This window comes from Mirounga leonina, unplaced genomic scaffold (genome assembly GCF_011800145.1).
Source record: "Mirounga leonina isolate KUSES-001 unplaced genomic scaffold, KU_Mleo_1.0 Mir_94, whole genome shotgun sequence".
Taxonomy (NCBI): Eukaryota; Metazoa; Chordata; class Mammalia; order Carnivora; family Phocidae; genus Mirounga; species Mirounga leonina.
The window spans coordinates 54,336,847-54,349,914 of record NW_023270855.1 but is presented as its reverse complement, the minus strand read 5'-3'; the positions used below and the strand labels follow the sequence as shown (position 1 = coordinate 54,349,914).

The 13,068-nt window shown below is 58.8% G+C and overlaps 3 protein-coding genes across 3 annotated transcripts; 2 read left to right on the top strand and 1 right to left on the bottom strand.

The window, feature by feature from the left end:
• The first annotated feature begins 1,130 nt into the window (after positions 1-1,130).
• Positions 1,131-6,790, top strand: CLPP (caseinolytic mitochondrial matrix peptidase proteolytic subunit). Its single transcript, XM_034997204.1, has 6 exons — positions 1,131-1,362; positions 1,463-1,534; positions 2,075-2,171; positions 2,946-3,133; positions 4,050-4,155; positions 6,413-6,790. Exons 1-6 carry the CDS (start codon positions 1,177-1,179, stop codon positions 6,583-6,585), a joined length of 822 nt encoding a protein of 273 aa, XP_034853095.1. The 5' UTR covers positions 1,131-1,176; the 3' UTR covers positions 6,586-6,790.
• A 2,146-nt stretch (positions 6,791-8,936) lies between these two features.
• ALKBH7 (alkB homolog 7) lies at positions 8,937-10,669 on the top strand. Its single transcript, XM_034996545.1, has 4 exons — positions 8,937-9,204; positions 9,876-10,049; positions 10,137-10,261; positions 10,441-10,669. Exons 1-4 carry the CDS (start codon positions 9,001-9,003, stop codon positions 10,601-10,603), a joined length of 666 nt encoding a protein of 221 aa, XP_034852436.1. The 5' UTR covers positions 8,937-9,000; the 3' UTR covers positions 10,604-10,669.
• A 121-nt stretch (positions 10,670-10,790) lies between these two features.
• PSPN (persephin) lies at positions 10,791-12,075 on the bottom strand. The gene has a single exon (XM_034996547.1). It carries the CDS (start codon positions 11,444-11,446, stop codon positions 10,922-10,924), a length of 525 nt encoding a protein of 174 aa, XP_034852438.1. The 5' UTR covers positions 11,447-12,075; the 3' UTR covers positions 10,791-10,921.
• Between the last annotated feature and the right edge of the window lie 993 nt (positions 12,076-13,068).

Genomic DNA, 13,068 nt, shown 5'->3' with positions numbered 1-13,068 from the left:
GACTTCTTGGACCCGGTCGTTCCTAGCTAACACGAGCAATAATTAAAACCCACCACTAGCGAATACAAACTGAGCACTTACTATCTGAGGGCCTTACAGCAGCCCTAGGCTGTATGTTATCATTATCCCTATTTACAGATGGAAAACGGAGGCTCAGGGACACACGACTAGTAAGTAATGGGGACCAGATTTGAACTCGGGGGACTTCAATATGTTGCTTCAGCAGCAGGTCTCTTTAAATCCTTCCCTGTGAGATTGGTTTGATCATTGCCATCTTCCAGATGAGAAACTTCAGGCTCAGAGAGGGTTAAACAATGCACCTAAGATCACACAGCACTTCATGGGTTGAGCCAGCTTGGCAGGTTGGGCAGCTGCCTCTAAAGCTCTCAGCTCTTAACTTTCCTCCCTTATCACCTCTTGGTTCAAAGTGTAGTTGATAAGCATCTGTTTGTGTGCCAGGCACCATTCTAGGCTCTGGCGACACCTGTAAGAAGGCAGCATTTGAGCGGATTTGGAGGAAAAGAGGGGTCCCAAACATTAGCAGGAGCCTTCCTACTTCCATCCCTTTGCCCATTCTTATCCTGCCAGGAATGTCTTTCCCCACCTAACAAACTCCTATCCATCCTTCAAAACCCAGCTCCAATACTCACTCCTCCTAGGAAACCTTTCCACACAGATCTCCCAGGCAGAGTCTGCAACACCCATCCTTGGGCTCCCACAGCCTGGGGTCCATAGATGAATGGAAAGGTCTCTGTAGGAGTTAGCCCCACCAAGCTGGAAGCTCGGCTAGGCCCCAGCCGAGTGGGCACAATGGAGATGATTTTTATTTACTTATATTATTATTATTATTAAAGTAAGCTTTAGCCCAATGTGGGGCTTGAACTCACAACCCCCAGATGCAGTCGCACGTTCCACCGACTGAACCAGTCAGGCGCCCCTGGAGCTGATTTTTAAATTAAGGAGTAACCAATTCTTTGGGAAGAGGACTAGAACTCGCCGCATTAAAGACCCTCCGCCTCCGCCCCCTTCGGGCTCCGCCCCTCCCTCGCCCCGCCCCTAAGCATGCCCGTCCGGCTCCCGGGACGTGGGCGGCCGGTGAGCATGCGCCCTAGACGCAAAGCACACCGGGAGTTGTAGTTCCGCCATCGGACGGAAGCCGGGACGGACTGCGGCGGGATGTGGCCCGGAATATTGGTTGGGGGGGCCCGGGTGGCGGCAGGTGGGTCCCCCGCGCTGGGGCCTCGCCTCGCCGCCCGGTTCTCCCCGCGGCGGACGCCCAAGACCGGCCTGGCCCTGCAGCGGAGCCTGCACGCGACGGCGGCCCGGGCTCTCCCGCTCATTCCCATCGTGGTGGAGCAGACGGTACAGCGGCCGCGGGAACTCGGCCCCGGGTGCGAGTCGGGGGTCTCGGGGCCGGGGGCACGGCCGGCCCCTGACCCTCACCGCCATCTTTCTCCCCCAGGGTCGCGGCGAGCGCGCCTATGACATCTACTCGCGGCTGTTGCGGGAGCGCATCGTGTGTGTCATGGGCCCGGTGAGTGCCCCGCCGGGATCCTCCCCTGTGCCTGCCCAGACTCGACGCGCCCCTCCTCCTCGAACCCCCTTGAACTCTTGACCCTTCCCCCTTGACCTTACTGCCAAGGCTCTGCCTGGTCCGAGTCTGACACCCCACTTCCTGGGCACATAAGCCTTAAGCCCCTTCTTCTGGCCCCACCCCCCACCCCCACCCCTTCTTCAAACTCTCTGCTTCTCCCTTCCCCATCTCTGACTCCCTCCCTTACCAGTGATTCTCCTCCCCGTTCCTGGCTCTGATCCCTCTCTCCAACCCTCCTGACCCCTTCCCTTCCTTTCCCTGAGCCCACTGACTCCCCCCTTCCTGTGCCCAACCCCCCGTGGGGCCCTACCACTCCTCACCACCTCCCCTCCCTGTACCTGAGTTCTCCGCAGCCGTCTTACTTGGGCTGTGACACCCGTCCTTGTTCCCTGACTTCATCCCCAGCCACCTCCCAGTTGCTTCCATTAGCCCCTCCTTACCCCCCAGCTGCGCCAGCCCACCCTCCCCGCTTACTTGCAGATCGACGACAGTGTCGCCAGCCTGGTTATCGCGCAGCTGCTGTTCCTGCAGTCCGAGAGCAACAAGAAGCCCATCCACATGTACATCAACAGCCCCGGTGAGCAGAGCCTTCCCTGGGGCCAGGGCCGCTTCCTGGGACACTCCAGGTGACTCGGGGGACAGAGAACCCCCCCCCATCAGGAACATTCTCCCTGTGGAGGAAGAAAGGGTGCTGAGCTTCCTTCAGAATCCCCAAACGGTCTCCAAACCTCCAAAAGTTGCCTGTTCCTTGCTTTTAAGTCTAGGTTCCCAAACGGGCAGCTGAGCCTGTCTCCTTGATTCCACACATAACATTTTACCAACCTGACCTGGTGGTCAGCATTTTAAAACTGGTAGCTGCCACCACCGGCTGGTCCCCCCTCCTCATCTTGACTGAGTGCCGACTGTGCCCTGTACTTTAAGCGTTTTATAGGCACTGAACTCATCCGGTCCTCGTGGCAGCTGCCGGTGGTAGGTAGTGTTCAGTGATCCCCGGTCTGCCGGAGACACCGTGGCTGGGAGGCTGGGTAGCTTGCCCAAGGTCACACCGACGACATTGCCAGGACAGACTGGCTCCAGAGCTTCCCTTTCGGCCACCACTCTCCCCGACTTCCACTTTCTCTTGAAACTCTGACAGATCGGGTCCGCCCCGGGCCCATGTGCACAGGGGCCAACAGTCAGCTCACTCTGGAGCATGCGCTCTCCTCTTTGCCCCCACTCAGTTCATGTCACCCGTTGCTGGGGGCTGCCTCTACACAAGCCCTCCCCAAGGCCAGGGGCTTCGCTAGGGAAAGGATGCGGGCAGGACAGCACAGCCCCTCACTCTCCCCCTGCTCCCCCCGTCCCCCCGCAGGAGGCATGGTGACCTCGGGCCTGGCCATCTACGACACGATGCAGTACATCCTGAACCCCATCTGCACGTGGTGCGTGGGCCAGGCCGCCAGCATGGGCTCCCTGCTTCTGGCCGCAGGCACCCCAGGCATGCGCCACTCACTCCCCAACTCCCGCATCATGATCCACCAGCCCTCTGGGGGTGCCCGGGTGAGTGCCGGCGCCATGCAGTCTGCTTTGGGATGGGGGGTGCTGTCTGGACAGGAGGACTGACTGGGTAGAAGTCACGGGGGAGTGTCAGTGTTTGAAATATGGGTTTTACAATGATTCGTGTATGGTGAGGCCATCTGATCAGGACAGGACTGCCTTGGGAAGATGGTTTGTTACTCCCAGTTCCCAAGGCGGCGGGGGAGGGGGGGCGCGCACGTGGGAAGCACCAGGGTCACTCCAGAGGCAGAGAGCGGGGGTGGGGTGGGGGGTGGAGGGGAGTGGACAGGGAATTTACTGTGGTTTCTGCAGGAAGGAACAGTGAGGCAGGGCCAGCGGGCTCAGGACTGGCTAGTTTGAATGATCTCAGCAGGCTCAGGGGGGTCGGGGCAGGGGACAGTGGCCCTGAGTATGAGAACCCCACGGAGGAGGTGGTTGAGGGCGTGCACACTGATGACTGGTTTGCCCGTGAAAACTCATGGCTGAGCTGGAGCTTTCACTCTCCAGGAATCCGCTTGCCCAGGGGCAAGGCTCCACATGCAGAAAATGCAGTTAATACAGGAAGCCTTGGGGCGCCTGAGTGGCTCAGCCGGTTAAGCTCTTGATTTTGGCTCAGGTCATGGTCTCGGGGTCACCTGATTGAGCCCCGCATTGCATCAGGCTCCCTGCTCAGCGGGGAGTCTGCTTCTCCCTCTCCCTCTGCCCCTTCCCCCACCTCTCTCTCTCTAAAATGAATAAATAAAATCTTAAAAAAAAATACAGGAAGACTTCCTGTGTTTTGGGGGCAAAGATGCAGCAGGGTGTGCAGGGCCTCGAGAAGCCCCGCTCACCTGTCTGAACGACCTCTCCAGCCTCCCTGTGAGTGGCTGATGCTCCTTCTGACCTTCTCCCTCTTACCTGCCCCTGGGCCACCCCCCAGGGCCAAGCCACAGACATTGCCATCCAGGCAGAGGAGATCATGAAACTCAAGAAGCAGCTCTACGGCATCTACGCCAAGCACACCAAACAGAGCCTGCAGGTGATCGGTGAGTGCCCCTGCCCCGGGTGGACCCCCGCCTGCCCACCTTTATTTTAACCAACACACACATATGTGGCAGGCCTTGTGACACTCAGGGCTGGACCATCCTCCGTCCTGGCCGCTGTGGGACGTGGAGCAGCGTCCCTGGCTGCTGACCACTGGATGTCAATAGCATCTTCTGTTTGTGACGACCGAAGCTGCCTCCCAGGGTCCCCCGGGGGGCAGAATCACCCCCAGTGGAGATCCCCTGTCCTGAGCACTTTAAAAAGACCAATCAGCAGAATCTTGATGAAAACTTCCTTGAAACAAGTCAAAGGTTTGAATGCGGTCCTCAGTAAAGAATATTCCAAATGGCCAAGAAATATAAGAATAGCTGCTCATCATCTTTAGTGATGATATTTAAAAATGGCATCATTAGGGGCGCCCGGCCAGCTCAGTCAGGAGAGCACGTGACTCTTGATCTCAGGGTCGGGAGTTCAAGCCCCACGTTGGGCATGGAGACTACTCAAAAATAAATTAATAAATAAATAAAATTTATTTATTAAAAATAAAATAAGGCGCCTGGGTGGCTCAGTTGGTTAAGCGACCGCCTTCAGCTCAGGTCATGATCCTGGAGTCCCGGGATCGACTCCCGCATCAGGCTCCCTGCTCCATGGGAAGCCTGCTTCTCCCTCTGACCCTACCCCCTCTCATGCACTCTCTCTCTCAAATAAATAAATAAAATCTTTAAAAATATATACATATATTTTTTAAGATTTATTTATCTTATTTTATTTTCATTTTTAAAAAGATTTTATTTATTTATTTGAGAGAGAGAGACACAGCGAGAGAGGGAACACAAGCAGGGGGCAGTGGGAGAGGGAGAAGCAGGCTTCCCGCTGAGCAGGGAGCCCGATGCGGGGCTCGATCCCAGGATCCTGGGACCGTGACCTGAGCCGAAGGCAGACGCTTAACGACTGAGCCACCCAGGCGCCCCTAAGATTTATGTATTTTAGACAGTATGTGGGGGGAGGGGCAGAGGCATAGGGAGAGAGAAATCCAAGCAGACTCCACACTGACCGTGGAGCCCGACACAGGCTCGATCTCACGGCCCTGAGATCATGACCTGAGCTGAAACCAAGAGTTGGACGCTTAACTGACTGTGCCACCCAGGCGCCCCTTGTCCATCTTTTTTTTTTTTTTTAAATAACATCATTAGTCTTTAGAGAAAGACCTGTTAAGGCCGCAGTGAGATGCCATTTCAATCCATTAGAACAGCTAAAATCTAAAACCCAACACCCAGTGCCAGTGAGAATGTGGAGCAGCTGGAATGCTCACCCTCGGCAGGCGGGACTGAGGATGGCAGCACCGTTCTGGAAGGCCGTCTGACGCTCCCAGCTCAGGCTCGGAATGCCCCAAAATGCCACGGTTCCCCCGCTCCGCATGTAACCAAGAGAAGGGAGTGCTCGTGTCCACCAACGCTGCGGACAGGAACGCGGACGGCCGCCCTGTGTGTAGGAGCCCCACGCTGGGAGACACCCCCATGCCCAACAGCAGCGGGACGGGCGCCTCGGTGCGTTATTTACGCCGTGGAATCCCACACGGCAACGACAGAGACCCGTCCACGGCGACCCACAGCAGCCGGGCTGAATCTCGGAAACATATTGCCGAGTGGGAAAAAGGAGTAAATACTCTGTGATTCCACATATTTTTTTTTTTTTAAAGATTTTATTTATTTATTTGACAGAGAGAGAGCACAAGCAGGGTGAGTGGCAGGCAGAGGCAGAGGGAGAAGCAGGCTCCCCGCAGAGCAGGGGGAGCCCGATGCGGGACTCGATCCCAGGACCCTGGGATCATGACCTGAGCCGAAGGCAGTCGCTTAACCAACTGAGCCACCCAGGCGCCCTGATTCCACATATTTAAAAACAAAAAGAAGCAGGCTTATTTATGCTGTCAGGCCACCGTTAGGCTAGCGATTACTGTTGGGCTGGAGGAGTCAGTGACTGGAAGCAGGCTCAAGCAGGGGGCGGTCGGGGGCCCGGGTGCTGGCCATGTGGGTTATGCTCCGTCTGAAATTCACACTGTCTGCTTGCCATCTGGGTGTATATTAGACATCAATAACCAGTAAAAAAAGAAAAATGGAAATGGGTATTTTACTGATGGGGAAACTGAGGCACCAAGAGGGGAAGGCCAGGGTCATCCAGCGAAGAAGTGGCAGAACGGAGACCCCAGCCTGGCTCCAGGTATCCGTCCTTAACCCCACACATCCTTGCTTCCCCTGGCAGAGTCGGCCATGGAGAGGGACCGCTACATGAGCCCCATGGAGGCCCAGGAGTTTGGCATCTTGGACAAGGTTCTGGTCCACCCTCCCCAGGACGGTGAGGACGAGCCGGAGCTGGTGCAGAAGGAGCCCGCGGCGGTGGTGGCGGCCGCAGAGCCCACCCCAGCAAGCATCTGAGAGCTGGACCTCACCCTCCAGAGGAAAGTCGGGGGAGCCAGCCAGCCAGCCAGTCAGACGCTGGAGCCCCAGCCCTGCCCACCCCTCGCTGCTGAGCCTGGAAGGGCCCCGTGAGGAACTCTGGGTTTGGGGCTGCCCCTCCGGGCAGGTATCTGGAATGAGACACTATGATTTTCAATTAAATCTTTGTAGTCTTTGATCCCCACCTGTGTCACCTTCCCTGCCTGCTCCACCGTGGCACGCACACGTGTGCCCTGCACAAGGCCTCTTCTGCTTTCACCGTGACCCTGAGGCTCTGACCTTCCAAGCCCTAACTGCAGCCAACTCTCCTGAACAAATAGGACATTTCAGGCACTGTTCTAGAGGTCACGACATATCGTGAAGAAAACAAAAATCCCTGTCTTCAAAGAACTTCTTCTTGAGGAGGTAGACAGTTTTTGAAAAAGCAGGGAAATAGTTATGCAGTGTGTGAGAGAGAGAGTTACAGCTTTCGATGGGGTGGCCAGTGAAGGCCTTGCTGGGAAGGTGATGCTTGAACAAGGTTTAAGGTGAGAGAGGGACAGAGCAGTCCAGGCAGTGGGCATAGCAAGTGCAAAGGCCCTGTGGCAGGACTGTGGCTGCCATGTGGGAGGGGCCCCTGAGGACGCTCGTGGCTGAAGTGGAATGGCAGGGGGACAGTGGAGAGATGAGAACAGAAAGGAAGGAGGACAGACCTTAAAAGGCCTGGTAGATCTGAGCAAGGAGGGAGATGAGCCATGGAGGGTTCTAAGAAGAATGACAAGCAGGAAGACTGTGGCTTCCATGGAGTACTGGGAGGACTGCAGCCAGCGTGGAAACCGGAGACCAGTTCAGAGACTTGGAATAATCAGATGAAGGTTGGCGGCCCCAGCTGGGTGGCCAGGAGAGGTCAGATTCTAGCCAGGTTTTAAGGCAGAGCTGACAGGTGGAATGGCTGCAGGGAGGCACAGGTGCGGGGGCAGGGGATCAGGAATCGAGTCTGGACACTTTACTTCTAGTGTTTGACGTGCCTCAGACATCCCAGGGGATGGATAAATCTGGGGTGAGGGTTGGGAATGAAAATGGAAAAGACATCATCGGTATGTCGATAAATTAGCAGTCAGGCTGAGAACCAGCTGCTGGATCTGGAGGGGCACTTTCAGTGCTGTGGGGGCCAAAAGCCAGCCTGGAGTGCACCCAGAGGGAAGGGGCGGGAAGACATGGGAGCTGGACACATTTTTCAAGGAATTTCATTGTATAAGGAGAGCAGAGAACCTGTGGCTGTCCCTGGAGGGGTCGTGGGGTCAATATTCCAACATGTATTTCTAAAAAGATAAATCTTTAAAAAGACCACCAGAATACCATTTGCAAACCTAAAAAAAACAATACTTAACTATCGTCACATATTCAACCAGTGTCCAAATCTCCCTGGTTACCTCTATGTTTTTAGTTTGTTCGAATCAGCATCGAAATAAGGTGCACCTTGCAACTGGTAGGTATATCCCAAAGTCTCTTTTAACTGTGGGTTTTCCCCTTAATCTCTCTCTCAATCTCTCCCTCTTTTCCTTCTCTTTCCTTGAAATTCACTCTCTTTTCTCGGGGACTTTCCATCTGAATTTTGATGATTGGATCAGGATGGGCTGTGACCTCTGTCCTTGATATTTCCTGTGACTTGAGGTATAAACCTAGATAAGTCTGATCAGATTCAGGTTCCATTTTTGGCAAGTGACCTCTTAGGTGGAGGTGCGCACGTCCATCAGGAGGCGCCCAAAGTCTCGTGGTCCCTCATTTTGTGATGTTAGGGGCAGATAACAATCCGTGTCTAGATCCACTAGGGCAGCAAAGTGGTGCTCTGTCAATTCTACGCTTAAAGGAAGAGGAGGGTTTTTTTTTTACTTATAAGGTGGGAGCCAGCCTGTTTGTACACGGGTGGGAATGACCCAGTTGAGAGGGGGCATGGGTGATGCTTGGCTTCAACCTTTGACCCCAACCTCTAACTTGGCCCCACCCCATGATCATGGCCTTGATGTCACTACCCTGAACCCCGTGCCCTTGACCCCTTCCTCTCAGCCTGAGCGGACTTTTCCCTTAATCTCAAGTCCCGGCCGACTCCACAACCCGGGCCTTGGCCCAAAGCCTCCAATAGCCCCTGGCCCAGAACCCCAGGCGGAATCCCGCCGTCGAGCCCCGCCCCCCGGCCTCCATCATCTACGGCGCCCCACAGCGGGGGAAGAGGTGGGTTCTACGGGAAGCCAATAGCTTGAGAGGGCGAGCCGAGCAGCAACCAGTAGCCTTGGCCGGGAGGCGGGACTCTGGGAAAGGCCAATCACTGAAGCGGCTCGGTGCGGCCACAGCCAATGGCTCGGGGCGGGGGCGTAGCCCCGACTCCGACCGCTTCCACGACCCGGCTCCAGGGTTATGGCCGGGAGTGGTCGGCTGGCGCTGGGGACGCTACCGGTGCCCGGCTGGGTGCGGGGCTCGGGCCCGGCTGTACTGAGCCGCCTTCGGGACGCGGCTGTGGTGCGGCCAGGTTTCCTAAGCGCGGCCGAGGAGGAGACGCTGAGCCGCGAGCTAGAGCCCGAGCTGCGCCGCCATCGCTACGAATACGATCACTGGGACGCGGTGAGGCCGGCGGCGCTGGGGGCGGGGCCGCGGGCGGGCGGGGCCTGGAATGACGCTCTGGGCGGGGCTACGGCGGAGGCGGGGCCACGGCGGAGGCGGGGCCTGTGGCGTTAAAGGTGGGCGCAGAGGTGGGGCACTGGGTTGTAAGGGGGCTGTAGTTGGGGGCGGGGTCTTGATGCCCGGGGGCTTTGCGGGCAGGGAAAGCACTTCGGAGATGAGGGCTTGGCCATAGCTGGAGGCCGGACCTGGAACTGTAAGGTGTTTAGGGGACAGCAGCAAGGTTGGGGCCGAAACAGGTGTGGAGCGAGATGAGGGAGGGTCACCAGTTGGGGGCGGAGACAGAAGACTTGAGCGGGCCGAGACAGACGATATTGAATATTGCGGTGGGCCAGCATTGGGGACAAGCTCTGGGACTGAATTGGAACCTGAAGGCGGGTGCAAAGGAGTAAGGCCAGGCCTAGTAGGACAGGGGTTGGGGTTTGAGACCCAGGATCTTAGGGTAGATAGGACCAAAGTGGTAAGTTGAGGGTGGTGTCAAAGGTCATGCTGGGAAAACCAGTCCTTTGCACTCTGCCCACCACCCTCTCCATCCCCCCCCCCCCCCCCCCCCGTGCCTCAGTTTTCCTGTTCCCTCTGGGAGCTTCCTGACTTGACCGAAGCTCCCTGTGTAGGCCATCCACGGTTTCCGAGAGACGGAAAAGTCACGCTGGTCAGAGGCAAGCCGGGCCATCCTGCAGCGCGTGCAAGCAGCTGCCTTTAGCCCTGGCCAGACCCTGCTGTCCCCGGTGCATGTGCTGGACCTGGAACCTCGGGGCTACATCAAGCCGCACGTGGACAGCATCAAGGTGGGCAGAGGCCGGAGCCTTGGAGCTCCCAGCTGGGGCTGGGCCGGCCAGGCCAGAGCTGACTGGCCACCATGTCCCCTCTTCCAGTTCTGTGGAGCCACCATCGCTGGTCTGTCCCTACTCTCTCCCAGCGTCATGCGGCTGGTGCACACCCAGGAGCCAGGGGAGTGGCTGGAACTCTTGCTGGAGCCAGGCTCCCTCTACATCCTTAGGTACTGCCCACCCAGGGAGCCCCCCGCCCCAGTAACTCATCAGATGCCCCCCTAGCATGTCCAGCACCTTCTCTTTTTCAGCCCTCCCAGCGGACTCGATCATTCCCCCATGGCAGGCAGTCCGCCTGGCACAGGGGCTGCCCTCACCCCACGCTGCCACAGCCTGTTTTCTCTTGCAGGGGCTCAGCCCGTTATGACTTCTCCCATGAGATTCTTCGGGATGAGGAGTCCTTTTTTGGGGAGCGTCGGGTTCCCCGGGGCCGACGCATCTCTGTGATCTGCCGCTCCCTCCCTGAGGGGATGGGACCAGGGGAGCCGGGGCAGCCGCCCCCAGCCTGCTGAACCCCAGGCCCTTCCCCCAGCTTCTCGGAGACACGGTGTTTGTGAATAAAGTTGGAGAGTGGACAAGCTCACTGGCTGTTCGCAGGGGCCGAGCGGAGCAGGGGCGGCCCAGGCCCCCCCCCCCCCGGCCCCCCCGCCTCCCCGCACCGGGAGCTGAGATGGTGGGGTCAAGGCACACTCTGGCTGAACACAGTCCTGCGGCCGCAGCTCCTTTATTATGCTCCTCGTGGCCGGCCCGCAGCCCACCTCCCCTCCGGTCTCCAATAAATAAGTCCGCAGAGCTCCTCGCGGAGCCGCGGGGCCCCAGGCCAGGCGTCCTTAGGCGCCGCAGCTGCAGGCAGCCGCCGAGAGCTGGGGCAGCCGCTGCCAGCGGTGGCGGTCGTCGAGAAAGGCCACGTCGGCGTAGCGGGTGGGCCGGCAGCAGGGCCCGCCGTGGGCTCGGCCCTGGCCCCGCAGCCGGGCCAGCGTCAGGCCGTGCTGGGTGCGCGCGCCGCGGGGGCAGCTGCCCGCACAGTAGCGGAAGATGACCGTCTCCTCCGAAGCGTAGCCCAGACCCAGCTCAGCCACAGGTAGGGGCAGGCTCCACAGCTGGCACGGGCTGGCCAGGGCTCGGCGCAGGCGGGCACCTGCGGGGGCAAGGGGCAGCTGACAGCAAGCGGCGTCTGGGCAGGAAGGAGTTGGGGAGCCACGCGGGGTCCGGGAGTCCTTACCCAACTGCGGCCTCTGGGTCCCTCGGAGCTCTTCCTCCGCCACCAGAGCACCCCGAGCCCCGGGGCCCCTGCTGAGGCCCGGCTGCAGCGACAGGAGCAGCAGAGAGCAGAGTAGGACTCGTCCCATGGCCATCGTGGCGGGCGGGTCGTGGCGGTGGGGACGCCTCGCACCCTCAATTTATCCCCCTGCCGGGGCGGGGGAAATAACCTCTTCATTCCTGCTGCGTAGTGGCAGGACGACCCCGCATCCTCAGGCCAGTTCCTCTGCCCCACCCCCTGTGCCTCTTAAGAGTTAAGTGCTCACCCCCTCCCGGCCCCATCCAGACATTCCGCAGACCCATTTCCGACACCCCCTTCACCCCTGATTTACGAGGGCTGCGGCAGCCAGAGCTGAAGCCAGGGCGGGCCGCGGGGTCCCCCACCCCACCTGCTTTCTGGAAAGAGGTGGGGGGGGCACTGAGGACCCACCAGTGGGACCCTCTCCCCACTTAGGGTGTCAGGGCTCTGGGGTCCCCACACCGTGCACCAGGTAGAGGGGGATAGTGGGGAGAGACAGGTCAGCAGGTGGCCAGGCTGACGGGGATCCTCCATCATGGCTGCCACCTGGAGGATTAAGACATCATGCCCCTGTCTCCGGGCCTGGCTGAGCCAGCATCGAAACAGGAAAAGGGAGAGGCCCGGGGACAGCCAAGAACTGGGACACGAGGCTAGGAAGCTCACCCTGCAGGGACTCCTGTCTCTGGAAGGCCCACCTGAGGCCCCTGGGACCTCAGCCCCATCCCGGCATGAGGGCTGGAGGGGAGGGTAAACCCGCAGGGTCTGAGAGGCAGCAACAATTTCCAGTGACTTCCATGCCCAGCCCCTGTGACCTCAGGGAAACGAGGCCCACCCTCACTGTGAAAGGGGGCTAATCAGAGGTTCTGAGGACAGACAGACGGCACGTTTAGTGTTGAACATGCTGCCCGAGTGAGGGGCTTGCGAGAGCAAGCCTCCCTTTGAGGCAAAGGAAGCACGAAGAGCTTGGGCTCGCGCTTTAAGAGGTGCTCGATCCCACGTAGGTCAGACCGGGCGAAAACTCAGGTAGGAGCCTGCAGCCAGGGGGCAAAAACCAGCACATGCCTCCCCACGGCTGGGGGTATGTGTGCGACGCAGGTACACCCCGGGCTGTGGGGAGGGGTGCAAACCCGCAGCAGCTGAGCCTTTGCTCTGGAAACTGCCAGTCACCTCCCTCCTCCCCCAGGAAAACACGGGCTCGGGAACTCGCCCTACACAGGTGAGCACAGACAGGCTCAGGAGCCGCCTTCCAGGTTAGTAAGACTGGGAGTAACCCAAACTCTGCGTCCTGCTGGTGTGGTTACTGTGGTGCTTGTTGGGACCACCTTCAGACCAAAACTGTCACTTGGCCAAAGTGGCCCAGAATTAAACACTGGCAGGATTTTAAGCCAGATGCTGCTGAACACAGGCCCTTGCACCTACCCACTGGGGCACATGGGCCGGCCCGGTTGGGGAGGCCTCAGACCTCAGGCCCGTGGCAGGGAGGCCAGGGGTAAAATCGCCGGGTCAGGGGCAACACTGCTTTCCTGCTGCCCCCAAAAGGCCTGGCGGAAGGATGGGGAGGGAGGCTGGATGGACCTGGGACATTCCTAGGAATTAGCCTGTCATCTCTGGCATCTCTGCTCGGCGGCCAAGGGCCTGTGGAACTGGGTGGAGAAGTTTTCCACCCAGTATCCAGCCTCGGGCAAGGCGGAAGCCCCA

Bases quoted from the DNA above. Each gene is read 5' to 3' on its own strand.
- ALKBH7 (XM_034996545.1), top strand. From the start codon at position 9,001: ATGGCCGGGAGTGGTCGGCTGGCGCTGGGGACGCTACCGGTGCCCGGC. The intron at 9,205-9,875 runs GTGAGGCCGGCG...CTCCCTGTGTAG, and splicing joins AATACGATCACTGGGACGCG to GCCATCCACGGTTTCCGAGA. The intron at 10,262-10,440 runs GTACTGCCCACC...TTTCTCTTGCAG, and splicing joins GGCTCCCTCTACATCCTTAG to GGGCTCAGCCCGTTATGACT.
- PSPN (XM_034996547.1), bottom strand. From the start codon at position 11,446: ATGGCCATGGGACGAGTCCTACTCTGCTCTCTGCTGCTCCTGTCGCTG.
- CLPP (XM_034997204.1), top strand. From the start codon at position 1,177: ATGTGGCCCGGAATATTGGTTGGGGGGGCCCGGGTGGCGGCAGGTGGG. The intron at 1,535-2,074 runs GTGAGTGCCCCG...GCTTACTTGCAG, and splicing joins TCGTGTGTGTCATGGGCCCG to ATCGACGACAGTGTCGCCAG. The intron at 2,172-2,945 runs GTGAGCAGAGCC...GTCCCCCCGCAG, and splicing joins CATGTACATCAACAGCCCCG to GAGGCATGGTGACCTCGGGC.